This window comes from Diadema setosum, chromosome 4 (assembly GCF_964275005.1).
Source record: "Diadema setosum chromosome 4, eeDiaSeto1, whole genome shotgun sequence".
In the NCBI taxonomy this organism is placed as follows: Eukaryota; Metazoa; Echinodermata; class Echinoidea; order Diadematoida; family Diadematidae; genus Diadema; species Diadema setosum.
Window position 1 is genome coordinate 41,687,902 of NC_092688.1, and position 27,244 is coordinate 41,715,145.

Consider the following 27,244-nt stretch of genomic DNA (forward strand, 5'->3'; position numbering starts at 1 on the left):
TATTTCAAGCTAACGTAAAAAGAAAAGAAAAATCACCGCAAGTACTTTATTAGAGCGATGGAAAATTGGATATGTGTAGCAATTCATTTAATACTTCAATGCAAATTCCATTGTACAATACCTATTTACTACACTGTAAATAACAGAAAGAACCTCTAATCCCGATTGAAAGACATGTGGGCGATGATTTTACATTTTGCAATTCTGCATGAATAATCAAACAAGCAATCAACAAAATGTAACATATCCTAAGATACAGAAATAAATTGTCCGCAAAGATATGCTTGCTCAAGAAAAAAAAAAGATTAAGAGGCCCATGCGATGTGATGGAAAAACAAGCCAACATAAAGGAAATGTATAGCGCATCAGAAATAAATGGATATGACATTGTAAACTATGCTTACATGAACTTTATGTAGATTTTTTTTTTACATGTGGAAATAGTGAAAGTTGTAGTAGTAACTATTAAAGAATGTATTCATTTTCCTTTTCTCGTCTGCCTGATATCATAGTTATACACACAATTGTAAAAGAAAAAGGGATAAAACCTATGGTAGAACTTGCGAGTAATGCTTCATTCCTATTTCTTTTGTTTTTCTCTGTACTCTATATCTTCACTAAACTGCTGAACTTCGATCTCCTGCCTGTTTAAAAAGGCCTACATTTATACAAAATAAAATGCGAACGCCTCGAAGTAATTTCATTCGGAGCAACAACGCGCTTGAAAATACCGAGAGTAAATGAATTGCTTGACCTTTCTTATTAAAAAACAACAACTAAAGATGCATTATGTAATTCTAACATTGAAACTTTATCATATAAAAAATACAAGCGACACGTTCATAACAGCGATAATACATCGTTTATCACAAGTTTCTGTAAGCACTCAAGAGAGGCATATAATAATCTATATTAAAAAAGTACAAGAAGTACATAGTAGGAACAGCTCATAATAAAAACAGATTAATTTGCTCTTCACTCAATAATATCGAACATCTGCTTTGCATAATGTAATTCGTATGCATACAGATTCTTTCAAACACATTCAGAAACTTACAATTTCTTGAAAATTACATTGTATGAGTTACCGTCGTCACATATCTACCATTTACCAACTGACTTTTCTTTCTCGTACGCTACCGTTTCAGATGGGAAAAGACCAATTGCACTGATTTCTCCCTGTATCAGAAACAATAGCTGTGACTTTTTTGCCTCAACTGTAATGCCCCTTTCTTTTTCTTTTATATTCAAACTTTATCGTGACGTTCACTACATCAACTCGTACGTCATGGATTTTCAGGTGAAACGATTTCTTTCCTAAGGTGAAATTCTCAATAAACGCAGAGAAAACGCAAGGTAGTACACTGTATGAATCAACAATTTTTAATAAATGTTCATCTCTTGTTTTCTGTCATCAATGGCCAGCATTGAATTAATCAGACGACATCCTGCGTACTAAACTGTTGCCGACCTCTCCCGGCTTTTAAAGATGAAACTAGGAAGCCCACATTTATCATCAAAGACATCGGCAGAGTGTACATAAATGTGTATGTTTTGTTTTTGTTTTTGTTTTTTTTTCACTTTCCATTGCCCTCATTTTAAACGTGGCCCGATGGTGGTCACCAAGATGGATATCGCTCAACTAAAGAAACACACCAAATTCGTATTCTTCTTCAGCCTCTTGAAAACCAGTATTCGTGTAATTTATGTCTACTATTTTTTACTGGCTAGAGAAACTTCTGTGGTACTTAATTAACACAAAAACAAATATCCCGGAATTTAGTACAACTTCATAGACGAATACTCTCCTCTGTTACACTGCTCCCGAAAGTCCTTTTCGTTGATTTGTTGTTATGTACACAGAAAATTATAACACTGACTTGATCGACTTGTTACAGCAAAAACAATATATCCTCTATGACATTACATCAAGCAATCACTGTAGAATCTTCAAGCAAATATACAAAAATATACTTTTCAAATGCAACATTTTCATTCATACAAGTATAAAAACACATCACGTGATTTATGAATCGACTTGAAATACGTCATGTATATAAAAGAAAAAAACTATATTAAATACACAAAGAGGCGCTATAAGGATTGTTTCATCTTTGATTATTCATCGACATTGTTTGAAAAAGGGAAATCATGAAAATAATCTTGTCACAATTGCAGGAATACTTCAAAAGAGCTGACGAAATAAAGTATAGCCAACCCACGCCGAATCCGTCTTCTATGCCACGAGAGCCATCAGTTTCTTCTTCTCGAGGTCGTCCTGCCGTTTCATCGTGCACAGGCAGACGATGACAAAGATGATGAAGAGCAGGCCGATCAGGCAGATGAGCGCGATCCACCATGGCTCGATGGCTAGGGCCGAGTCGCTCGCTTGCGGCAGGTTGTTACCGGTGTTGTCTGGGGAGACGAAGGATATGGACAATGGCTGATGGGAATGTGATTACGATGCACTCAGACACACATGGACACATACATTTTTATATAACACGCATGTATACCGGTATGTATATAATGTACTTGGTGATATGTAATTCATTTAGCACCTTCTGTATTCACAGAATGAGATGAACTCAGTGTGAACAGTATAATAAGCTAATGGCCGATGATCCTATGGTTTGTTTTTTTTTAACCTTCGCAAAAAAAAAAAAAGCGTCTGTTTCACTTGCTTGCTCCTGTCAGCACGGCTTCGAAGTGACAGCGGCGTTCATTGCTTGCGTTAAATCTTGTTTAATCGGCCAAGTCCCAGGCAACCTCTTTCATTATACACCTTTTATGCGTAGACACAGAGTTACAGATCGATCACAATATCGAGAAAATCTGAGAAGAATTGTTCCATGAGCAGACTTGATCTATTATTACTTAGTCTCATCATCAACAACACGAAAATGTGATAAGGTGTACAAGACTCGTTCTTCAAATAAATGACTCATTTTTGTTTTCTTACCACTCTCTGAGCAGTCATCACCGACGAACCCAGGCTTGCAGACACACACGTATCGGTCATCGCTGTCGATGCACACACCGCCGTTCTGGCACGGATCGCTGTCGCACTCGTTCACAGCTGTGAGTCACAAAATCCGACAGGAAAAACAAAATGAATACTACAGAGGCACGGAAGAAGTTTCAACGTATAATCGGTATGCTCAACACTCATTGATCACAAATTCCTTCTTTACCTATTTCTCTCTCCTCTAAATGAAAGGTTTTTTAGCAAAACGGATTAAGCGCCATTTTCAAATATTTCAAAGTAAGTCCATCATCAGATAGAACAAAACAAAATATTTTTCAGTGATAGGCCTACTTCGCTTCTTACATAGCAAGGAACGTTTTTGAAGTTATGTATAAAGACATCCCATATTTCCTTGTCTTGTTTTAAGCAGCTTTAATGGTAAATATTTCAAATTATGAAGAATGTATTAACTTTTTTTTTTCCTTTGGGATCAAACTCTGCAAATTGTCACCACCAGTCATCCATGTGTATTTATCTATCTTTCTATCGATTTCTATAAACTCTGATCCCCCTGATGACAATACGTGTAATTTAGTCGTGTGTCTCTATTAGGCAGGGAGAATCGCAAAAGTCACAGCTACATAACTTGTTAAAGGGACTGAAACTTCGAAACAACGCCGTCAAATCGCCAGCAAAGGCTTTTGCCGTGGGGAAGCTGCAATGTGTGACGAAAACAAATGCTGACAAATCCCTTGGCCCTCACTCTTCCCCCTCCCGACCCCCTAAGAAAACTAACTGAGATAGTTTGCCTTGAAGGGGAGGCAATAAGAGAATTACTTTTAGTCCAAGACGGTTTATGTTCCATTCTAGTTCCTGGGAGCTGCGATTGGGATTACTGCAACAAGTTATAACAAGTAACTTATAAACAAACCCGAGTATGACATGTTGGGTTAATATCATAATTACCACTCTAAAGGATGACATTTACCGCATGGAACCGAATGAAACCATAATCATATCAACCAATGCTTACCTGTTTCGCAGAGCGTGCCGGCGAAGCCAGCTGGACATCTGCAAAAGCCGGTGTCTTCGATACAGACCCCTCCGTTAAGGCAGGGCTGTCCGGCGACGCAAGCATCTGATGTTTGGAAACGACATAAGAAAGGGTCAATTAATACAACTTGTAATTTGATTCAGGCACTGCCTCTGTGTTTTCCATTGCTGTCATTCATGGACATTATCAATTTTGCACCTATAAGTAATGGACTGTCAAATAGGACATAATACAACTGTAATAATATTGATTTACGCAACTTACACACATACATAATTTACAATCACAGTAGCAGTGTAGAGTTCGTTGAAAAAGAGGCCTATTCTGCGACTATGGCACTTCTAACAATACAGCTTCTTCTATAGATCCACTCCTAGTAACTGTTGCATCCATTTGTGCGAAATTCATTTGGATATATCTATGACGATTGTATTACAGACACGTGACACAAATTATGGTATGTATTGACTTGTCTGATAAAATTTGCGTCATCTTGTTCTTCTCTTTTGAAAGGCTGTTGCTATTTTTCTTGCTATGTATTTCCGTATGTCATTTTTTCTTTTTTTTTTACTCTTGTATTTTCATGCAGAAGGAAATTTTATTCGGCTGTCGGGTGCCTTCGTAAAACAGCTTTACCAAAGTAAACAGGAAAAGCATTGATTATGAGATTAAATCAACCAACCAAGGGTGCCAGAACAAAAAAAAATGTTTTCTTCTTCGTCTGGATATTCACCTGAGCGCTCCTCGCAGTAGGTGCCCTTAAAGTCTGAGCCGCACATACATTCGAACATATTGACACCATCAACACAGGTTCCTCCATTCAGGCAGGGATCGCTCTCACATTCGTCGATGTCTTGTGGAACAAAAAAAAAAAAACCAAAACAATAACAACAACATGAACAATGGTTTACAGAATAGATTGTATCGTCTGCTGACCAGGTTGAAATTGTACTAAACATGCATCTGCTATGAAATTACAGTCACAGGGTGGACACGCTTTTAGCACATCCAGAAACATTTAAAATTTGTACACTTTGTACACATTGTAAACCTGATATTTGCACATTCTTTTTGATTGTTGATGCTTCGAAGCAAAATATAGTGTGAAAAATTAAAAGCCAACTGTAAAAAGGGTGAATTCTCTCAGTTTATAGTATTGAAGGAAATGTATAATTTATATACTCCTGTCGCCCTCATTGGAGAGAGACAAAAAATTGAATGAAATGCGAACAACCAAAGATTCACTTTCAGAATTAGCAGCTTTACAAGCGAAAGTCAGGGTCCAAAGGTGACTCCACGGCATTGCATGATTGTCGGCTTTGAAAAAAAAAGTACATTTTTTTTTTCAACAGCAACATTCGTATGTCCTAATCCATTAATGTAAGTACTGGTACCTACTTGTTCCACACTGGTCTCCTGAGTAGCCAGGGATGCAATCGCACAGGTAGTCTCCCGGGCCGACGACTCCACACGTCAGACTGTTATCGCCGCAATAATCTGCGGGGCACTCCGCTTTAACAGAAAACGTGTTAAAATTGACGTCATTATGATGAAAGAAAATTTCACCTTACCCTATTGTTAGCTGTTACTGTACGCATCGGTTGAGTCGATGTCAAGTTATGGTGTCACATCAGATTTAGATTGTAGGTCACAACTACATCTCAGGAAGACCACTTTAAAATTTCTTTAGCTTTACAGAGGTCATATGAATTTGAAGTCCCAACTATGATCTCATGATCAGCAGCTTTGTGCGCGATATTCACCAAGTTTGTAAGAGGAATATTACTTCCGTGTGTAAGAGATCGAACTTTCAGGACAACTACCATTGATCCGGTTTTTCATTCATCACAACAGTTCTGCAATAAAAAAAATACCACGTTATATGATAGAAGACTATATCCTTGTCAAGCACTGTGCAAGGTTTAATGTTCTTATGAGAGCATACAGTACATACGTGTATCACATCGAGCCCCGACGTAGCCATCTGGGCATGCGCATTGTGGATCTCCTGCTTCGTTCAGAGTGCACGTCCCGGCGTTCAGGCAATAGTCCGCAGGACACATCGGTGCCGGGGTAACAACGGCTGAAAATAAAAATCACCCATCGATCACAGTTAAAACAACAGCTTCAGTGCTATTTCAGAGTTGACAGTGTGATGCTATGGTGCAGCATCATAATAACCACGAGAATTAAGGGGTGAAATAAGTTCTGTCAAAGAGCCAATTCAAATTGCATGTCTGTGTGTGTGTGTGTGTGTGTGTGTGTGTGTGCGTGTGCGTTGGTGCGCGTATACATGTGCGTGGTGGAAGATCGGATGGGGTATAAAGTATTCTGACTTATTGCAACTGATTTACAAAATGTCCTACATTCACGTAAATAAGCACTGAATTGATCAGTGTTTTAATAGTAGCCATGTTAAAAAATGGGTTGCTCGGTGGTCTAGTGGAGATGACGCCTGTCCGGAGATAAGGAGGTCGTAGGTTCGAATCCTGCTTTAGTATGTACGGCCATGATTTTTTAATCATAGCACCTACTAAAACACTGATCAATTCAGTACTTATTTACGTCGATGTAGGCAATTTGTCAATCAGTTGCAATGAAAACATCCCGACGGAAGAATTTCATGTATTCTGATTTACGTATTAAAGCTAAGGTGCGCGAAGATAGCTCTGGAAGTACGGGGACAAGACATCAAACTATTTAGATGGATATATTATGATATTTTGTATTGTCTGTGTCGTTAATGATAATGACAGAAACATTACAATGAAATTTCTTCCACGGTTGAAAATGACGCTAATGCGTCACACAATATGAAACAAGATATGTAAAGGTCCCACTTACCTTCTTCACAATTGTCGCCGGTCCATTGGTCGAGACACTGACACACATATCCGTTTGTCGCAAAATTAAAGAAGCAACTGCCGTTGTTGAGACAGGGCTCATCATCACATGGCGTGGGAACAGCTAAAGAAAGAGTGACAGAATAAAAAAAAAAAAGAAAACAGTTTGTCATTGCACATCCTTGCGATTTGGGACACATTTCTTTCAGAGTCTAATATATCTAATATACGTATTGAAAAAAAAACCAAAAACATATTGGCATGGATGAAACACATTCCATTGAAAGTTACGAAAGTTTGGAAAACTATATAATCGGAAAGACAAATTTTAACACGTGTTATAGGTGACTACTAAACTAATTAACTTTTCAGGACAAGGTTGAACACGCTGCTCTTTATCTAAACAGTTGTCTACTTGACCTTTGGTGTTTTTTTTTTTGTTGTTTTTTTTTTTACTGATATGTCTTCATTAAACATTGAAATCAAATACTTCTGGGGTGTGTAAGATTATTAATCCATAATCTTCTCACATGCGCATCAACAATATGAAATTGACAGCGTAAATTAATGGTGATTACAATGAAGATAGTCACAAAATACAAAATACGTCAACTTAGCTTACCTTCTTCGCAGTTTATTCCAGTAAAAGCTTGCGGGCATGCGCACTGGTACTCAATGTTATTATTAGTGTCCCGGCACTGCCCTCCATTCTGGCACGGATTGCTTGAGCAAGGCAGAACTGGACGAAGAAAAGGAAGCGCAAACATATATCAGGAATATAATCTTGGCACAGTGTCCTGTGACTAGCGGTAAAGTCGAACTTATACTTATACCTGAAAATTATGAGTCATGGAACTGTAACAGGACTACTGAAATAATTGTAGTTACATTACGGCCATATCCAGTGTCTGAGAATTGGCTAGCTTTTTGTCAGAGAATTTATTCATCGTTTAAATTTGGGATTATTGCTTTCTGTGTTCTGCTACCACAAAATGGAAATACGAAAATACAGACAAATCGAGATTAATAAAACACAAGCATTCAGGCGTGTATAACACAATGCCATGTTGCCACTGATATAATGATTATGTTGCCACTGACATAATGATTACATTTTTTATTTCTATTATCTAAAAAATAAACATCCATACTTTGAAGGAACATTACGAAGACGAAATGAAGATCATGGTGTACCCTTTTGATGCAAATAGGTTCCAATAGCATAATCCACCTCGCAAATCAAAGTAAAAGAACAGCATAATAAATATTAAAGTGAGGGCATACCACATATGTCGCTGACGACAACACTGAAGCCTCGGTCGTTCTTCTCCATGTCGGTGGCGAAGCGGAGCCAGACTGACGTTTGGGATGACGTGAAATTTGTGGGCGCCACATCCCCGGATAGGACGCCCCCAGCGATCAGCGACGACGGGTTTCCGATGAGCGTCCCACCGCCGATCTCGAGCACGTCGTAGGTGGCCTCGGTCAGGAAGTCCCTGACCTCGATGAGGAGGCGGTTGTTCTCGTCCGACGTCACCAACCAGGAGCAGGTTCTGTTGTTGTCGTAGGCGGCCGGGTAGTTGGGGCTGGTGATCTCCACCTGCCCGCACTCGGGCAGGTAGTAGTCCACGTTGCAAGCGGATCCTGAAGGAACAAGCAAGCAAGCAAAAAAAGAAATAATAATAAATAAATAAATAAATCAAAAATAGTAACTACCCTGCAACATTTCTAGCTGTATATCGTTGAGAAGCAGAGGTGGCGAACTCAGTACAGCACTGACGTCCTTGTCGAATACGAAAAATGAAACAATCCAACAAAAAAGCACAGCAACCAACTAACAAAGGCATTAAAAAATCCAACATAAACATGTCCCAGGAGTGTGAAAGCGTTGTGAATCATTTTGCTTTTCCACAACTTCATGAAATAAAAAACTAAAAAGAAAAAAAAAAACGTGCTTGACAATCAAAATTGCGTACAATCTGAAGGAAACATTCAGTACTCTCACAAGAATATGACAAGGCTTATATGTTTCATGTTTTTGCATTAAATGCAAAAACATGAAGCATATTTTCGCCTTTCTTCACCAATCTTTCTCGCGACTTTCCTTCGTAAATTCTGCCTCTATTAACCCAGATATTCAATTGAATAACAAAGCATATGCATCTCAACTTTCTCCAGCTCTCTCTCTCTCTCTTTAACTTTAACTTCTAGTCATCTCCTTATTGGAACATTTGAAATATTCATGCATGAATATGTATTACTTCCTTCCTTTATCACTGTGTTTCTTTTTAATATTGTGCCACATGCAGTCATGATTAACACCACATTCAATTGTCCATCCTTAGCTAACTCTTGTGATGATACCTAGATAGATCCTTGTCATTTGATTGGTTGTTTGATATTGATCATTTGATTACTTGTTTGATATTGATCATTTGTCATATTTTAGTATTACGTCATTGTTTGTGCAATTGTCGCATATTGGTGGACAGCATTTCTAAATTCATAACATATCAAATGACAAGGATCTATTTTAGGTGAGTAAAAAAACAAAACAAGAAATGAATGTTTTCGATTCGCGCAAACGGCAGAATATTTAATTCGGTGAAAGGAAAAATTAGTGATCCATTCAACTCGGCTGCGCCTCGTTGAATGGATTTTTTCATCTTTCACTTCCAAAATGATTTGTATGATAATCTTTTATTTCCTTTTCTGTCTCGCTCTATCTTTTAGTATCACATTCTCTCCTGCCAAGCAATCAGTCCTCTCTTTCCTTTATTCTTCCTCTCTGAAACTGCACTCTTCCATTTAGTAGAAACTTACTCAGTTCGCAGTTCAAGCCACTCCAGCCACGAGCGCACTCGCAGCGGTAGGAATTGAAGAGATTGAGGCACGCCCCACCGTTCAAACATGGGCTGCTTTCACACCTATCAACGGCTGCAGTTGACAAGAAAATTAAGCAATCAACGAGAAATGTGTCATTACAGGTAATGCGAAAACATATTAAAACACCCGACAAAAATATTCTTGATGGGATAAATCAAACTTGAATATACATCAGTGTGCAACAACACGAATTCAGTAAATAGTGTCGAACCATGTGAGGATATTGAATAGGGAGGACAGTATTAGCCTGTGTATCATGACATGCTTATTCTAACAGCAGGCAATTTGAAAGCAATGAGAGGAGGTTACCCGCTGTTTCCATGGAAACTCGACTACACATTGATATTAAACGAACACGGTGCGCAGTAATATTGACGTCATTCTTCCACGTGAACTGACATTAACATTTTTTTTTAAATCTTGTTTACCTTCTTGGCCATGTAAAGGCTTTCAGTGAAATCTTATTTTTTTCTCAGCTTCAGTCATTTACATTTTGTTTAAGTACCGGTGCATGGTCAACTTTAAGCATTTCATTTCTATCACTATTTTGCCAAGGAAGACATAGAAAGACTTTTGTTTTTTGAAAAATGCAACATACTATTACTTTTACACGGTGAAATCTCTTTTTATTGTTTCAGACTATCATCACGATCGCTATCTCCAAAACTAGTGAAAGCAATTCCAAATACTTAGTAGTCTGCATCGTCGTAAATATCGCTTTTGCTTTGAATATACATAGAGTGAAATTTATCGTTCATAGTGAGAATTTTACTTCAGCCAGCTATCTTTTAATCTAGTATGTGTATAAGAAGTGTACGCATAGTAACGTGTACAATGCAGTATTCTTGACAACTTACATTCTTCACAAGTTTCACCGCTGAAACCGGGTCGACAGGTGCACACGAAGTCGTTAATTCCGTCCGTGCATACGCCGTCGTTGGCGCATGGGTTCGGATCACACTCGTTGATATCTTTGTCAAAAATAAATACATAGCAATAATCGATTAGCGACATTCTGCATACAACGACACTTTATAACAACAAAAAAACCAAAAATAAAGTTGAAAAACAAACGAACAAACAAAAGTAACTACTCTCAAAGGAGAACCCGAACACATTAATTAACCAACATTGCTAGCGCTTTCATCCATTCCGTACTCATATAGATGTAATATGCGTTTTAGTTACTCTGAGAAATGTTTTGTGGTCTTGGTCTATGATACGCAATTTGTGTATTACTATCGCATTACCTGGTTATAATCCTGGCCATGACATTGATAGACAAGTGGTAGTAAAACTCGACGAAACTGTCTTGTTTAACATAAAATCCTGATAACATCAGGTACGCAATGTGATGATAATGACACCAAAGTACATAGGGGAAACATGACATACTAGGGGAAATAGGGGAAAAATGACATACTGGTTTCACACACGTCGCCCTCGAAGCCCGCCTGGCATGTGCAGTTGTAGGCGTTGTCTCCGTTGACGCAAAGACCGTTGTTCAGGCACGGATTACTCAGACATTCGTTGAAGTCTAGCATTAGTGGAACAAGGTAAATTTATCAGTGATACGCAGCAAAAACAAAAATTACATCCTAGCACAGGCTCCTTTAATATCTTAATTTGATTCAACTCACATTTGGAAGGACCATCTATTTGATAGAACCTAACGTTAAAATCACAAACACCAAGCAAGCAAGCAAGCAAGCAAACAAACAAACAAACAAACAGACAAATAGTTGCTAAAAAACAAACAAACACAGGTCCAGCCTGAAGGCAAAATTAATAGAGCTCGCTTTGAGGGCAGTTGTTCAAAATATTCTTAAATGTAAGAAAAAAAACAAACTTGTACCCTAAATTTTATCTGCAGTCATTTCCTTAAGATTGTTTCCTTGAGGAAACGGCTGCACATGTTTGCCACTTTATGCACTTTATACTACAGTAAATTGTGAGATTTATTCGAAAACTGCGAGCACAAAGTAACAATACACATACCACCATGCCTTCAAGAATGATCAATGTACATTTTCGGTTTATCAGACATTCCACCATAACCTTTAGTTAATGCGGTGAAGTTCTCACCTTGTTCGCATCTTGAGCCGAACCTTCCGTCGGGACACACACATACAAAGTACGTAAAATAGTTTGTACAGGTTCCTCCATACTCGCAGGGGTTTGATGAGCATGCGTCCACAGCTAGCGATAAAAGAGAAGATACATCCATGTCATTTCAGGCGCGTAAACGGCAGTCAAATGCACTGTCAGCAAGTGATTCTGTGTATCCTTCAAATTCGCTGTCGAACGTAGTGTTGAGAATTTGTATTTTTTAGTTTACATCAAATGAATCCTACGCACCTCTATTCAACCCTTATATCGCTAACAATAATCGCATTTTTGATACATTGTTTTTACGGAGCGATCGATAACATACTAGTAATATAACTCTCAACTGTTCAACGTGAAAGTGACGCAGGCGTGAAATAAACATTAATTTTTATTTTGGACATAACACTATTTGTATGCAATTATTATACACGCTGTACATAGACAATCACCTTTTTTCATTTGATTGGGGAAGAAACAAAAAATCCAAGAACTTCTTACATGAAAGAGTACACACTTTAGCTTCAGATTTGAGAAGTTGACTCACGTTCTTCGCAGGTATCACCCGTCCATTGGCTAGTGCAGGTGCACGAATATTCAAAACCTGGCTGCTCTGTGCACACACCACCGTTCAGACACGGACTGCTCAGGCAAGCATAGATAACTGGAGGAGTGACAGTAAAACAAGGACCAGTTTAGGAATCACTGTAATCTAAGCCGCTCACTATCCCTCCCCGTTGAAAAGTCAATCTGAGCGATTTTAAAAAAAAAATAGAATAAATTGAGGAACCACGGTGGAAGCCTTCTTATTTTTTAAGATAGAACTGTCCGATTAAAATCAATTTGACATTCCCAGCAGTGGATAAGATACTGTTAAAGTACAGTGGAGAGGCATAACCCATTTGACATGTATTTCATGAGTCAAAAGTTGAATAGAGCAAACACGACAAACACGGCAAATTTTATGAGGGTGAGTTTGCAGAAATTTTGGGGGAAATTGGGAACGCTATTTAGCAATAAGTACGTTATTAATCTCTTCAACGATCGATGCTGATTTTAGAGCGCTGGTGCTTTAGTAGTTGTTGAAGTTACACGCATACTTGTGTGATGGACGATGTACTGCCTTATCACAATATATATATATATATATATATATATATATAATTTACCCGATATTTCATACCCAATAATACGTATCTGAAAGTATAAAGTATTTTTTCCTTTGTAAGAGCTGAGAACCCAGCTAATCTGAGTGAAAAATGCTACATTGTTTCTATATTTTATCTAAATCTATGTACGCATATCATCGGGGCGATTTCATATTTCACCGAAATGAATTTGGTGAAAAGAATATTATTAGAAATGAATTTAAGAGAATTCATATACGGCTATACGCCTTTAGAAATTTGGAGTATGAATAAGTTTCTAGCTAGTCATCTGTTGGGTGTTTTAAAATGAGGTCTAAAAATGTATCAGATGATATTTTTTGAAGTGGATCACTTACCCTGTTCGCAGTTGATGCCTGCGTAGCCGTCATTGCACTCGCAGAAGTAGCCGTATTGACTCGGGCGAAGTTGACACGCGGCGCCATTTTCACATGGATTACTATCGCAGTAATTGATTGCTGATGACAAATCATATGAAAAAAAAAAAGAAATCAATAAACCCTTGTTTGTTACACCGAAAATCTTATTATTCAGTATAAAACAATCAATACACATTCTTTACTGACTGAGTCTAACTTCGTTTTGTGATAGGAATACACAATTACCGATTAATTACGCACGCGGAGAAGAATAAACACGCGTTTTCAGCAATAACTTGATGATAAAATCTAATCTATGCTTGAAAGAAACAAAACTGTTCATCGAAAAAATTAATGCTGCGTTGGTTACATCAAGTTTCTTAAATGACAAATCCTTACTAACGAGAATGCTTTCCTTTTCAAATGACTTCCGTGACAATCTTCTTTTCAGCACTTCCTTATAGAAGGGAATTTCCACACATTAAAAAAAAAATCGAGATCTCTTTCACCACTCGTGGACACAAAAGATTTTATTCATCCCGCGTAAAGACTTCTTTTAATGACATCGAAATGATCACGAATGAATTTTCTTTCTTTTAGATCAGGTTAACAATGGTACATCCTCACCATTTTGACAACGGTCTCCTTCAAATCCTAGCGGACAGCTGCAGAAATATTGCCCGGTTCCAAGATCCGAACAGGTGGCTCCATTAAGACAGGGGTCTGTGATGCCATCGCACGGATTTACGTCTGAATGAAGAGAACATATTATTAAGATTATGAAAGGAAATAATGTCTGTTTTGTTGTTGTTGTTCTGTTGTTAATGTCGTTGTTGTTGTTGTTGTTGTTGTTGTTTGAAGTCGGATACACCTCACACACTTCGGTTATTATCACTATTAAGTTGTTGTAGTTTTTTTTATGATAACCTTTTTGTTGCTCAGTTACGCCTGAATTTAATAACATTACCGACATTTCTTGGTGAACAACATGGATATTTATTTAACGTAATTTAGTATCCATCATTTATCTATGCATTATTTGATGCTTTGAGAAATGCTGTGTAAGTTATATCATTTGGAAGAAAAGAGGAAGAAATTTGAAACAAGGTATTATAAAACGAACTAATCTGAATCATGACGAAATCAATAGCTTTGTAATATAAAATTTTGCCCAAAAGAAATGGGAGGAGAAATTTTCATTAGACTTCATTCATTTTCTTTCAACCGAAAAAAAAACTGATAATAGAATTTAACACAGTGATAAAACATAAGAACGTACATCAACTCGTTTGTTTTCATGATTGTAGGTCAAGCAAAATCGATAATTGTGACAGTGGGGGTGAGAATAAGGGTAGATGATTGAGTATGAGGAAAAATAAATATTCCAACACAAGTCATACCCTTAATACCAGCTGCCTGATGGAATGTTATTCTGTGATTAGACTGGTAATGTCTATCCTAATTGCATGACTTTAACTTATCTGCAGTAGACTGCATTGCATACGTACATGTTTCACAAACGGTTCCGGAGTACGGAGGGGCACAGTTGCACTGGTAGTAAGACCCGAAGTTCAGACAGGTCCCTCCATTGCGACAGGGGTCAGACACGCATGGATCAGTCACTGTGGATGAAACCAGAGATGATGAAAATAAACAAGCTTGTTTGGGTGTGTGTGTGTGTGTGTGTGTGTGTGTGTGTCTGTCTGTCTGTCTGTATGTATATGTATGTCTGTCTGTATGTATGTCTGTCTGTATGTGTGTCTGTCTGTCTGTTTGTGCATGGGATACTTTGATTGGGCAGTCCCATCTACATCGCTGAAAACACATGCTGAACGAGTTATGATTAGGCCCTCACGATAATTCTATTCAAGAAAAAAAAAGTGAAACTCATCAAATGGCCCTCTCCAAAAGGAGGGTTTATCCATCCTGAATATTTTTGATTGGTCCTAATGAAAGTCCCTCTCGACTTCCACCACAAGCTCCCGCTGTCATCATGGTCATTTTACCGTCAGATTTTTAGCGGTTAATGCAAACCAATGTCCTTTGTTAAAACATGGCATTATATGATATTCTTTCACTGAACCTAACTGTCTATCGACAGTTGTCGACTTCTTCGAACTCTGACGATATAAATGCGCTTGTCTAGTTTACAAAATAATGAGAAGCGTGTCCTTGAACTCACGTGTCTCACAAGTAGTTCCGGAGTAGCCTGTGTTCGAGCAGTCGCATCGTCCTACGTCGCAAATACCGCCGTTGAGGCAGACTATGCCTTCACATGGATCGGGAGCTAAATGGGTGTAGCAAGATTGGCATATAAAATTTTAATTTCTTCTCAGAGTACGATGTTAATAGATGTATCTTTTTTATTCATTTTATGCTCATAACTGCAAATAAAAGTGATACTTGTTACTGATCAGTTGAAACTTCCCCAGTGGCAATCACTTCTGCCTTTGACATGCAATGTTTTGATGAGACTCAAAAGCGTTTATTGATTGAAAACTTCTTTCCACGCACGACGAAATCAGAAAAAAAGAGGAATTGTTGATTGCTCATAAAAGTAAGAACAGAAATTTGAAATATGTCAATCATTTGGTCTGATAAAAGATCTCTTGTCTTGTTTCACACAATAACTTATTGTTTGTGTGTTTGTTTGTTTCTGTAAGGTGAAGAGGCTTAAATGGGGACATCACGAGGTGAAACACGCCGAGTATACTACCGGCTATTTTAGGTTCAGTTCACAGAAGCATGTGAGAACCACCAAAAAACTTCTTAGGACACGCTGGACTGTTCGTCTTGAAAGGTAGTATTGGCGCATTGTAAAACATCTATAATGAAAAAGTGATCTCTGGTAAAAAAAAAAAAAAAGAAGAAGAAGAAATTCCCATTTTCAGAGATAACTCACGTATTTCGCATCTTTCTCCCGAATATCCCCCGGTGAGCTGACAGTCACATTCGTAGTACGTCAGGCGGTTGTAGCAGGAGCCCCGAACGCATGGGCCGGAGAGACACGGGTTCGGCTCTGTGAAGATATAGAAGTAAGGCAACGTCGTCAATTGTATAATTGGCTTTCTCACGGTTTTGCTTCATTTTAATTATTCTTTTTAGGCCTTTCTGAGTTTGAGCTTATCCATCTAATTTTCAGAGGACCGATAAACGTCCAATCGGAAGACAGGATTCAGCCAACATTGTGTCAGATTTACCAGGATAGAATAGTTTTGACAGTGTTTACAACTTTCAAGACAATTAAGTAAAACCCCTGCAAATCAAAAGCCTCTTGCCGTGATAGGTGAATCTTGCATGGCTGTTTGTTTTTTTTTCAATGACAAGATGCAGCTGGAAATCAAAAATTCAACTTGACATCACAATTCGAGTTGTGCTGCGTTACGTAATAATAACAATAGAGCTTTGTCAGTTCCTCTTCTAGTGTTTTTTTTTTGCAATTGTGCTTTTTGATCATTATGATTCTTGTTAGACTGCATGTCGTCCCGTTTTCCGCAAAATCATAATCATCTAACTTTCACGCACACCAGGCAACTTTTGTGTTGGCAACCACAGTTCTTTGCCCTTTCTTTAGTAGAATGTAGAATGAATTCAAATTTGTTGTTCTTAGGCTAGGTATACATTACTCGATCAACGTAAGCACGTACCTATTTCACACGTTGGCCCCGTGAAACCGAGCGGGGAAGTACTACAGTCACACCCGAAGGATGTCCCGACCACAATACAGCTTCCTCCGTTCTTACACGGAGCAGAAAGGCATGCATTCGGAGCTGTAATGAGAGCGGAAGGTTAATCAGTATATGTTTTTACTTTTGCAACATATCATACATTACTACATGATGTGAAATTATGAAAATCGTCCGGAATGCCCCTTTAATCAGTATATGTTTTTACTTTTGCAACATATCATACATTCTCAATCATTTACAAAAGTATTCATCAACAGTGTTGTGAGCCGATAAGTGCTGAATCACGAAAGTGAAGTTTGCAGTTGCAGTATAATTGCATGAGATGTGCTCAGGCATATTTAAAGTGTAAATCTACACTAGTTTTAAGTTGACTTGTTAGATGTTTTATCGAAAAAAAATGTACCAAAAGCAAGAAGGTTATTATTTTTTTCCACATTTCACAAATCACAAATCAGTAATACGAATCACAAACGAAAACTCAAATTGTCAACGGTAATGATGTCATCACCTCACAAGTTTCCCAAAGATCTCCAAACAAATCTTCTCCTTTCACGACGTAAAGAAAGACGAAGTAGGAAATGAGATGTATTCTAAGCATCGCTTTATTGTTGTCTTGAATTAACCAGGTACGAAATTGTAGTTGCTTTTATCGTCAACAAAGAAAAAAAAAAAGATTTGAAAGTATTTTTGTATATTGTGATGTATTCACATGGGAGGGGAAGAGGGGTTTGCGGGATAATGACATCATCCCCTATCCAAATATAGGAATATTTAGTGAAGACCTCAAAATTCCATTACTTTCTTATCTTACGCCCAAATTTGATGGGATTTCTATCACTTCATCTGTCTAATTTTACTCTATTAAAGTCATCATGGGGTGTCAAATAACACCTTAACTACCGCATCGATTTTTTTTTTTTTTTTTTTTTTTTTTTTTGTCGTGGCCGGTTCAAATCTCAAATTGATTATGTCAAGCGAGATTTAAAGCTTTGATTGTGGTTTTAAATATGTTTGTAAAGAACTCTTGTAAATAGGGAAGCAGATGATGTACACCGTCGTGGCCTTATGCCAAAAGGCCCTCAACACATAGGATTTGTACAGTGTTAAGGGCCTTTTGGCATAAGGCCGACTATTGGCAGTTTAATGGCCAATGCCTCTCGTTAATCAACCGTCGTTTTCCGTTGCACTCTGAAGTTGTTGTCATCATTTTGCTTTTATTTGACCCAGATTCTCAATATTGGTATAATCAACATCATTCAATCTGTTGATTTCCTTTCCTCCGCTTTTTTTTTCTTTTTATCTTTAGTGAGGCTGAAATACAAAACATGAATATTTACCGTTTTCACATGACAATCCAGTGTAACCATTCAGGCACTGACAAGTGTAGTAGCTGATGAAGTTGGTGCAAATCCCGTTGGCGCCACATGGGTTCGACTCGCACACATCGGGGGCTAAATAAATAACGGCACATTATACATGATCAATTGGATATCAACAATTCAAGGATCGTTCACCTCATGGGCCACAACAGACCGTATGAACCGAAATGAGAGGAAAATATGTTCGAATATGGGCTACCTTTGCTATGATTTGCAAGTGATGTCATAAATACGTGTAAGTCTTAACGAAAAAAAAAATGCATTATGTTCTATGATTAAAGAATGAAATGTAGCTTAGCAGACTTATCGAAAACGAGTTAAATATGTTAAACTTGACCGCCGTTCACAGGTCGAATGTTAATTAAGGTTTAATAGTTTGAAATGGGGCGATCGTCAACTTTAATCTGACGGTGATGTTTACGAACCAACCGTTCAATTTAACGACATCATGTGGACACGAATTGGTGGGAATAAAATTATACGGGTTTTTAAAAATCTTTTTCATTACTTCTAGATTTTCAGGAAGCTGAAAGGATTGCTGATGAAAAAAAAAACAACAACAACTCACGGGTGAAGTCTTCGCACAGATCGCCGCTGTAGTAGGTGGGACAGACACACTGTCTGCTGTTAACACCGTCGATAAAGCAGCCGGCTCCATTCTGGCAAGGATTTGGGTTGCATGGATCGGCTGTGGCAAGGTACATAAACAGTTCAAAGGTCAGGAAAACAAACTGAGACACACAAACAGTGTACTATCCCATTGCAGCAATGGCAATTATGATGAAAATTTATGTCTATTTCTGTGTTGACCTCTATTATCATTAAGCCTATGCCATTAATGAATAGTAGCCTACTTACTAAAAATTGACTTATGTATCATCGTGATTATCATCATAATTATGGTCTTATCAGTCAAAAGCAAGGCTATTACTTTTCTGTCTGCTCTTCTAAAGTTCTCGCACTGATATCTTCACAGCATTGCATGATTCCCAATCGACATCCCTCGCTACTAAAGGCAGCTTTAGCGTGCCTCACAGAATACGGAAAGATGATTTTAAAGAATTACACAAAGTAACAACAACAACAACATGAAACAAAACGAAAAAAAGGCATATAAATTATGACTGATCATCCATTTTGTATGATCGTTTAAATCAATATTTACTTGGCGGAACGTATGTCTGACAAAAGTCTCCAGAGAAATTTGGCGCGCACTGACAGACGAGCCCGTTGGTACTGGACGAATCCTGGACGCAGGTGGCGCCATTTAAGCATGGTCCGGAGATACATGGATCTGGCGAAATAATCGATAAGCAAACAAATGTGATTGGGCAAAATACACAAAGATTTCCGTCTGCTTTTTGACGAGTAAGTTTCTGTATGATATGAATTTATACATCTGAAAAACCATTATACTGTAAAAGGTAGTGAATGTCTTCGTGCGCCGTAGGTTTTGTTCTAACAAATGGGTTTGCTACGGAATTTAATGTCCTTCATTCCTCCTTTGCCCGGTATTGAAGGTGCACCATCGGACAGTTAAGACACAAAGCCGTTCTGAAGAGACTAATGTACAGTGTAACCTACGTGGTTTTCAAAAAGGAGGAAAATTTTGCATGAATAATAAGAAAAGAAAAGAAAAAGAAGGCCTATCTGTCACTGTCTATTATAATGGTTGTGATGATTAGAGACGGCTTTGGCCACAGAATATTGTATAGTATAGTAGATAGACGTGCATCTTGTCACAATAGCATGAAGATTATTACTTAGGAACGAGGTGAGCATGGTGGCTCCTACACGTGCATGTGCTCTTTCATTTCTACTAACCATTGATATCTTAGAGCGCTATAATGGTCTTGGCTGTGTGACCACAACACCACTAAGATGTCAGCAAAGAACCCAAGATAGGTAACGCTACTCTTACAAGTGTAAGTAGCAGTGTCTTTTAACAAATAAACGGTGCACACAGACATTAATGCCAAATCACGCATCACACTCACAGACAAGAGCATTCTTTAATAAAGCCACCGTTTATAATCGTTACTTCATCAGCTCCAAACATCGAGGTGAGACTATATTCTGAACAGTGGGCTTGGAAACAGCACCCTTACCGTCAATCTCGTCACAAGTAGCTCCGGTGTAGCCGATAGGGCAGAAACAATAATACGACGAGAAACTGGCCGAGCTGATAAAACACTGTCCGCGCACGCACGGATTAGTGGAGCAAGGATCTGTCCCCGTGTGCGCGCGGTAGTGTGCGGGGTGTAGAACAAGTGGTGGTGTTGGTGGTGCGTCAGTGATGTACATCAAATATGTCCAAAACAAGAAGTCAAAAAGAAAAGAAGAGTGTAAGGAGGTGGATATAGGAAGGCGGACATACGAGTATGTAAAGGCATGTGTCTACAGTGTGGAACAATCTTTGCAGATATACATTGTCATGCTGTGTGTCGAGTAACACTGTGGTGACATAAATCACTGAATGTGTGTGCCCGTGGAACTGGTAGACTTAACAGATTTATTCCCCATTGGAATGATGACAAGGGGTGACGATGTGTACAAGTCACATACACACAAATCATGATCACCGACTAAAATGTATATCTGTGATTAACATAAATAGTATCAATAATTTCTATTACATTTCGATTTTAGATTTCAAAACCTGGTAGTAAAACGGAGATCAAACCATTAAGAGCAAATCTCCCATATTTGCTGACATGAATTATCAACTAGGGCTCCGTAATGTTGCATAAAACTATTACCATGGGAGCATTAAAGTTTGAATGGTAACTCTGCAATCAATAGTAATTACCATAGCAACACTATTCCATGACATATCAAAGCTAAGTAATCACGGATGATCACCACCGATTGCAGAGTAACCATTATACCATGGGTTTGTGGTATATACGGAGCCCTCATGCAGCAATCGATAGCACGCTTTTAATTGAACGTATATCTTTCTATCATAGAAAGCAAGGGATAAACTCATTATTAAGGGCTCTCTCATAGGAAACTACGTCCACAGATAGTGATCGCGATGTAATTGTGTGAAAAAAAAAATCACTCTTGCATTACGACGTAAAGTGCATTGCCAGATTTTTAAGAATATTTCTACCGCAGCTTGAAAAAAAAAAATCTATGATACGCCACCAACTAACTCAGTGTCAGTGTTATTATAGCCATATCTGTTTTCCATCTACTCAATTGAGAGCATTTGAATAGGGGCCTGGATCTGTATTCAAAAGATATAGCTTTGCTGCAAACTCAGAGTTGTGCTACACTATAGTAACCGAAACATTTCTCCCCCAGCAAGCTTGTTCTAACCTAGACCTGTTATGCAAAAGTTGCATGTTTACTGCAGCAATATTTTTTCCCTTCAGATTCTTCTGTTGCGGATAGCCTTGCAACAGCTAAAGCGTATATATTTGTTTTTCACACCAAATTCTTTATTATTAAGGTCTTGCTAGTGGTTTGTGTGTCTATGTTTTCAAGAAAACATATTTTCTTACGGCCGTCTTATGTTCATACCAACGATTTCGCAGTTGTCTCCAAAAAAGCCATCAGCGCACATGCATCTATACGAGTCGGCTCCATTGAGGCTACAGGTGGCGCCGTTCAGACACGGGTTGGATGCACATGGAGACACTATACGTACAAAATAGATTGACGGAACACATGCACGCACACACAAAATGAGTAATAATATACAAATAGCACTACATTGTTATTCAGCCAGTCATGCTCAACAGTTTACATAAGATATCTGCAACTTTCTATCTCCAGCTCTATCTAGCCATCCATTGACGCAACTGCATCATTGTGATGTCACGTTGCCCACTATCATTACCGATAACAGAATGCTGACAGTCTAGAGTACAGTCATTTCAAAGTTAGCATAGCTGCATTCATGCTTCAAATTTTCGTGCGGTTATTGATATAAAGCTTACTTTCACAACTTAGCAAACTCGATGAAACAAAGAAAGGAGAAATAATTCTTTCTCATTTCTTTTGTCCAAGACTAGCAATGATGACGACCAAAATAATGCAATATTTACGTAACCAAGAAAACCCCTCAGATCAACAGCATGCAAGTCATACACAAACAACCCATAGTACTTGGTTCATAAGTGATCTTGTATCATTAATGGACACGAACATGATTATTGAAACAATAAACTCATTGAAGTTCATTGAATTTCGTAATGAGCGTGCACTTTCTATGTGTGGAAGCATCATAAAAGAAATTATGAAAATAACTATTAATGATTATTATGGGTTTTCTCTTCTGCCCACACGCGATGCGGCGTTTTTACTATGCGAAGCAATGCAAAGAAAAAAAAAAACTAAAACGGAATAAAATCAACGTTTTCTACTCAGAAAAAAACAAATGATATTTATGGCAGAATTTGTGACACTACTACTGCTGAGGATATTAGGAAACTGATTTGGGAGCGGGATTATCGCTTTCAAGCCGCTACAACACTGTTGAAATTGCGATACGTCTGCAGCTGACTATCAAGAAAGTTCAATTTTTCTGTTTGTGGTGACAACATCATATTGCTTTATCTCGATGACTTTATGGGTCATGAGTGATGGGACCAAATTGTGTTCTGGACTCACCATACACTGGGTTCTGGCAATTTGTGCCTTCGAAATCATCCGGGCACTGACAGAAGTAGTTCGAGGAACTACCCTGCATCTGGAAGCACAGGCCAGAGTTCAAGCAAGGGTTTGGGGAACACGGGCTCACTAAATGAAAAGCGAAGCATATACGAACAACACAATGATCTAGTGCAAATAGTAACTATTAAATGCATCATATAACCTGAATAAATACAAATTCACACGAAACAAACACACACACACACACAGTACCCTATAAGAGCTATCTACACTTGGTTGCAGTGAAGGTAACAGACAAGAACTTGACGTTGAAATATGAATGAAATGATGCTTGACAGGAACAGAAAAGCATGCCATGATTGAAACGAATAAACGGGCGAAACAAAAAAAAAAATACAGACCCCCCCCCCCCAAAAAAAAAAAAAAAAATGCAAGTGTAATGGACCCCCTATATCACAAAACCAAGCAATCTATATTCGAGAACAATTTTTGCAGAGAGCATGTTCACACAAATTACTCTATGACGCTAATTGTCTATGAAATTTATTTTCTTTTTCAAACTACACAGAATGTAAGCATGACAATATCTACTATGAACCCAGCATCTGAACTTAATTCGCTCCTTTTTTTTTTCAATATCAGTAAAACGATTCGCTTTCAGCTTTTTGCATATACAAATCTTTGCCAAGCTATGATTTGCGAGAAGCCAAGAATTCGTATCAAATAAACAAACTAATCGAATATTCAACGAACTGAATTATGCACTGTCCCTTTCCAAGGGGTACAGTGATTGTTTCTTCGAGTCACAAATTGATAAAGGAGGTTGATTAGATTTGATATTAAAAAGAGACAGAGGAACAGTGAGGGAGCCATCCAAAATTTTTCAGTGGCCATGCCCGGCAAAATACTTAATTGCCACCGTAAAGTCACGTTCGATCATTTCTGCAAGAACGAACTCACAGCTCTTGCTGTCGTGTACACTGTCATGTACTTGGAATTCAACGCATAACATCCCCATCCCCCTTTTTGGTAAGTTTTTCACAGGTAGTTGAAATAAAGAATGTCAGGAAAAACAAAGAGGATGCGACTAAAAAGCTGCGATGCTCTAAAGTGTTCAGCAAATAGCAAGATTCAACATAATATTTTGTTCACAGGTTTTACCGAAAGTCTGGCAGTTGTCCCCAACATATCCAGCGGGGCAGGTGCAGGTGTATCCACTAGCAGTGTTGCCACAGATACCGCCGTTCTCGCACGGGTTAGAGGCGCAAGAGTTAGCTGGAAGAGCAACAAAAGAAGACAATAGGGTAATCGAATGAATGTATAATGATCACTTTTGTTAGGTACATTCGTAGCTTCACACATTTACTCCCATTTTATTTGATTCTTTCATTTTACAACGTCTTGATAGCGCAGGTCTTATAATTAAATCTAACTTTGAACCCAATTTAGGTTTGTTTTTATCGCAAGTGTAACAAACCTGAAAATACACTCGCACACAATTTTAATCATGAATTTATCTCGAAAGCTACTGTACGATGTTTATCCAGAGTCATTAGAGTTTTCCAAGGTATTACATACTTTAATATGGACTTATAGTAATTGTGTTTTCACGTAAGGTAGGCAGACCGTAGAGACAAACGTACACAGCAAGCGTTGTCTTAAGTGATACTACGCCTACTTGAACTCCACAAACTATGTTCATACCGGATACTAGACACGTTTCGCCGCTGAAACCTGTGGGACATTGGCAGCTGAAGGAGGACCGGTCACTAGAAACCAAGCACGTGCCGCCATTTTGGCACGGGCCGCTAGCACAGGGCTCCAAAGCTGAGAGACAGATAGAGCGTGAACGGATGGAAGGATGGATAATAAATACATCAATGGGTAGAAAGGCAGATGAACGCATCGATGGAATGATGGAAATATGCGTTTATCGTAGTAATTTGGGGGCTTGAAATGTCCATTCTTGTCCTATTCCACATGAGTGATTATGCATGATCATAAATAACAGATACATACACATTCATACACAAACACTGGCAAACAGCGAAGCGAGTACAGAAAAGAGCTTGGAGCACGATAACACCAGGGCCCTATTCTATCTGTTTATGAAGAGTTGAAATTGATTATATAGTTGATTTCAAATGTAAGTCTATGGCAGACTGTGTGGTAAGGATCTTAAAATCGATTTTATAAAAAAAAAAAATGGGGCTCAGTACTAGTAAATATAGCAGCTTTCCTATGAATGCTTGCAAGTAAGAACATCAACGGCGAGCCCATCTCTCCTATGTGTTGTTGTTTGAAAGTAAAAAAAAAAATATCAAGAAGAATATGCAATGAACATTAGGCTGACGAGCTTACACAAGTGTGTGGCAATGATCAGAGCAAAAAAAAAAAAAATGCAATGTTTAGAAGGCAGAATGGTAAAATGGATGGAATTGGATAGGTAGGCTACTTCCGAATTAGCCACACGAAAATGATAAGAAAGAAAATAACACAACAGATGTTATTGCAGAATATGTTTTCTAAACAAAATTTGTAAAATTATTTAATAATTTTACAATCAATTGTTAGAATCGATGGATGCACGGAAGTTGGGGTCATCTGCAATAAGTGTATTATAATAGTACGTTACAATGTCAACGTACCAATATGCACACAATTCGAAATTCAGAACACATCTCACGTTAGATTTTGTGCTCTGTTTGAGGGGTTGACATGCAAAATCTTTACATGAATTGTCACTTGATGTGTTTTGAATGGTAATAGTTTCAGTTGCTTCAGAAAAAAAATACAGCAAAGCTTCTTTAAGCATACATCACAGATAGCGTATGAATAAATACTAGTCGCCTTATGACGTGCAAGAACAATGAAGCCATGTGTCCATGGAAACCAATGAAATACTTTGCAAAAGAAAAAAACATAAGAACTGCAACAAATAATTTCAAGCACTTGCATGCATTGCATCTATCCTGACTTGACTTACTAACGATCTGGCAGTTCGTTCCTGAGAAACCCGTGAAGCAACTACACACATAACTGGTTCCAACTTGAGACGTGAAGCAAACGCCATTGTTACCGCAGGGTGATGAGTCGCAAGGTGAGACGGTAACTGTAGACAGAACAAAAGAAGTAAATATAATATATATATATATATATATATATATATATATATATATATATATATATATATATATATATATCTTATGCACCGCTCGGCATTTAGCGGTTGCAGGATTATCGAATGAAAACGTGAATACAAACGACCAAAAAATGCCCGGCTTCTATACGCACAGTGACATTCAAAAGCTGTTGAGATATCATACTTGCTTTAAGTATGAAATTAATTTTACGTAAGCAGAAAAAGAGCCCTTTCCTCCAAATAGTACAGATTTTGCCACGTCCACACATTGATGGATACTGAAACTTATATACTTAGTGCTCTTACATTTTATCAGACATTTTTTTCTGCCATTCATTCTAGATGTCTTTTATATGCAAGTTTGTTAGATCCTAGAAACTCTCAGTATATGGAAAAAAAAGCCACCTGGCTGAACATTGAAATTACCTTGGATCGAGTTCAACAAACTTTAAATGGTCGACCAATGACACTTTACGATTAGACAAAGGGATACGTTTTCATCTATCTGTTTGTTGTTGTTGTTGTTGTTGTTGTTGTTGTTGTTGTTGTTGTTGTTTTTACCTATTTGGTCACAATTGGTCCCAGTGTAGCCACTAAAGCAGGCGCACGAATATCCAGTTCCTGTGTTCGAGCAGGCGCCATTGACACATGGATTCGAGTTACACGCAACCTCTGTGAAAAGATACCGAAATACAATAATCTTGATAATAGAGTGATAATATAAGTACTCTGTGATTGTAACAACTAGATGACTTCAAAAGAGAAGATTTGAAAATCAGTTTGGGGCATCTGCCCAATCGTTTGTTGTTGTTGCTGTTGTGTTTTGGTCACAGTCATGGCTTTTATGATAACTTGTGTCAAGGAGACACAATTAAACATGTCCAGCAGTCATCTTTGACATGACGGTTGAAAAAAAAAAAGATTATCATTCTCCTTTTGGTGGAAATTACTTGTGCAAAGCAATGTTTCTTTGACTTACACAAGGAAAATTAGGCTTCAGCTCAATAATCATTGCGATTTTCTCAATAA

At 38.0% G+C, this 27,244-nt stretch overlaps 1 protein-coding gene across 1 annotated transcript in view; it reads right to left on the reverse strand.

Annotated features, from left to right (window-relative positions):
• Window positions 1–2,096: 2,096 nt before the first annotated feature.
• Window positions 2,097–27,244, reverse strand: part of LOC140227888 (uncharacterized) — a 114,314-nt gene continuing 89,166 nt past the window's right edge. The window contains 30 exon segments of the mRNA XM_072308274.1: window positions 2,097–2,415; window positions 2,963–3,079; window positions 4,002–4,106; window positions 4,756–4,875; window positions 5,421–5,534; window positions 5,977–6,105; window positions 6,867–6,989; window positions 7,488–7,604; window positions 8,150–8,509; window positions 9,689–9,802; window positions 10,609–10,722; window positions 11,175–11,288; window positions 11,837–11,950; window positions 12,405–12,521; window positions 13,362–13,481; window positions 14,010–14,132; window positions 14,891–15,004; window positions 15,565–15,669; window positions 16,285–16,401; window positions 17,030–17,152; window positions 18,409–18,522; window positions 19,019–19,138; window positions 19,616–19,744; window positions 20,559–20,678; window positions 21,979–22,095; window positions 23,071–23,199; window positions 24,235–24,348; window positions 24,778–24,900; window positions 26,060–26,185; window positions 26,777–26,887. Coding sequence (XP_072164375.1) covers window positions 2,237–2,415; window positions 2,963–3,079; window positions 4,002–4,106; window positions 4,756–4,875; window positions 5,421–5,534; window positions 5,977–6,105; window positions 6,867–6,989; window positions 7,488–7,604; window positions 8,150–8,509; window positions 9,689–9,802; window positions 10,609–10,722; window positions 11,175–11,288; window positions 11,837–11,950; window positions 12,405–12,521; window positions 13,362–13,481; window positions 14,010–14,132; window positions 14,891–15,004; window positions 15,565–15,669; window positions 16,285–16,401; window positions 17,030–17,152; window positions 18,409–18,522; window positions 19,019–19,138; window positions 19,616–19,744; window positions 20,559–20,678; window positions 21,979–22,095; window positions 23,071–23,199; window positions 24,235–24,348; window positions 24,778–24,900; window positions 26,060–26,185; window positions 26,777–26,887 — 3,842 coding nt within the window. The 3' untranslated portion in view covers window positions 2,097–2,236.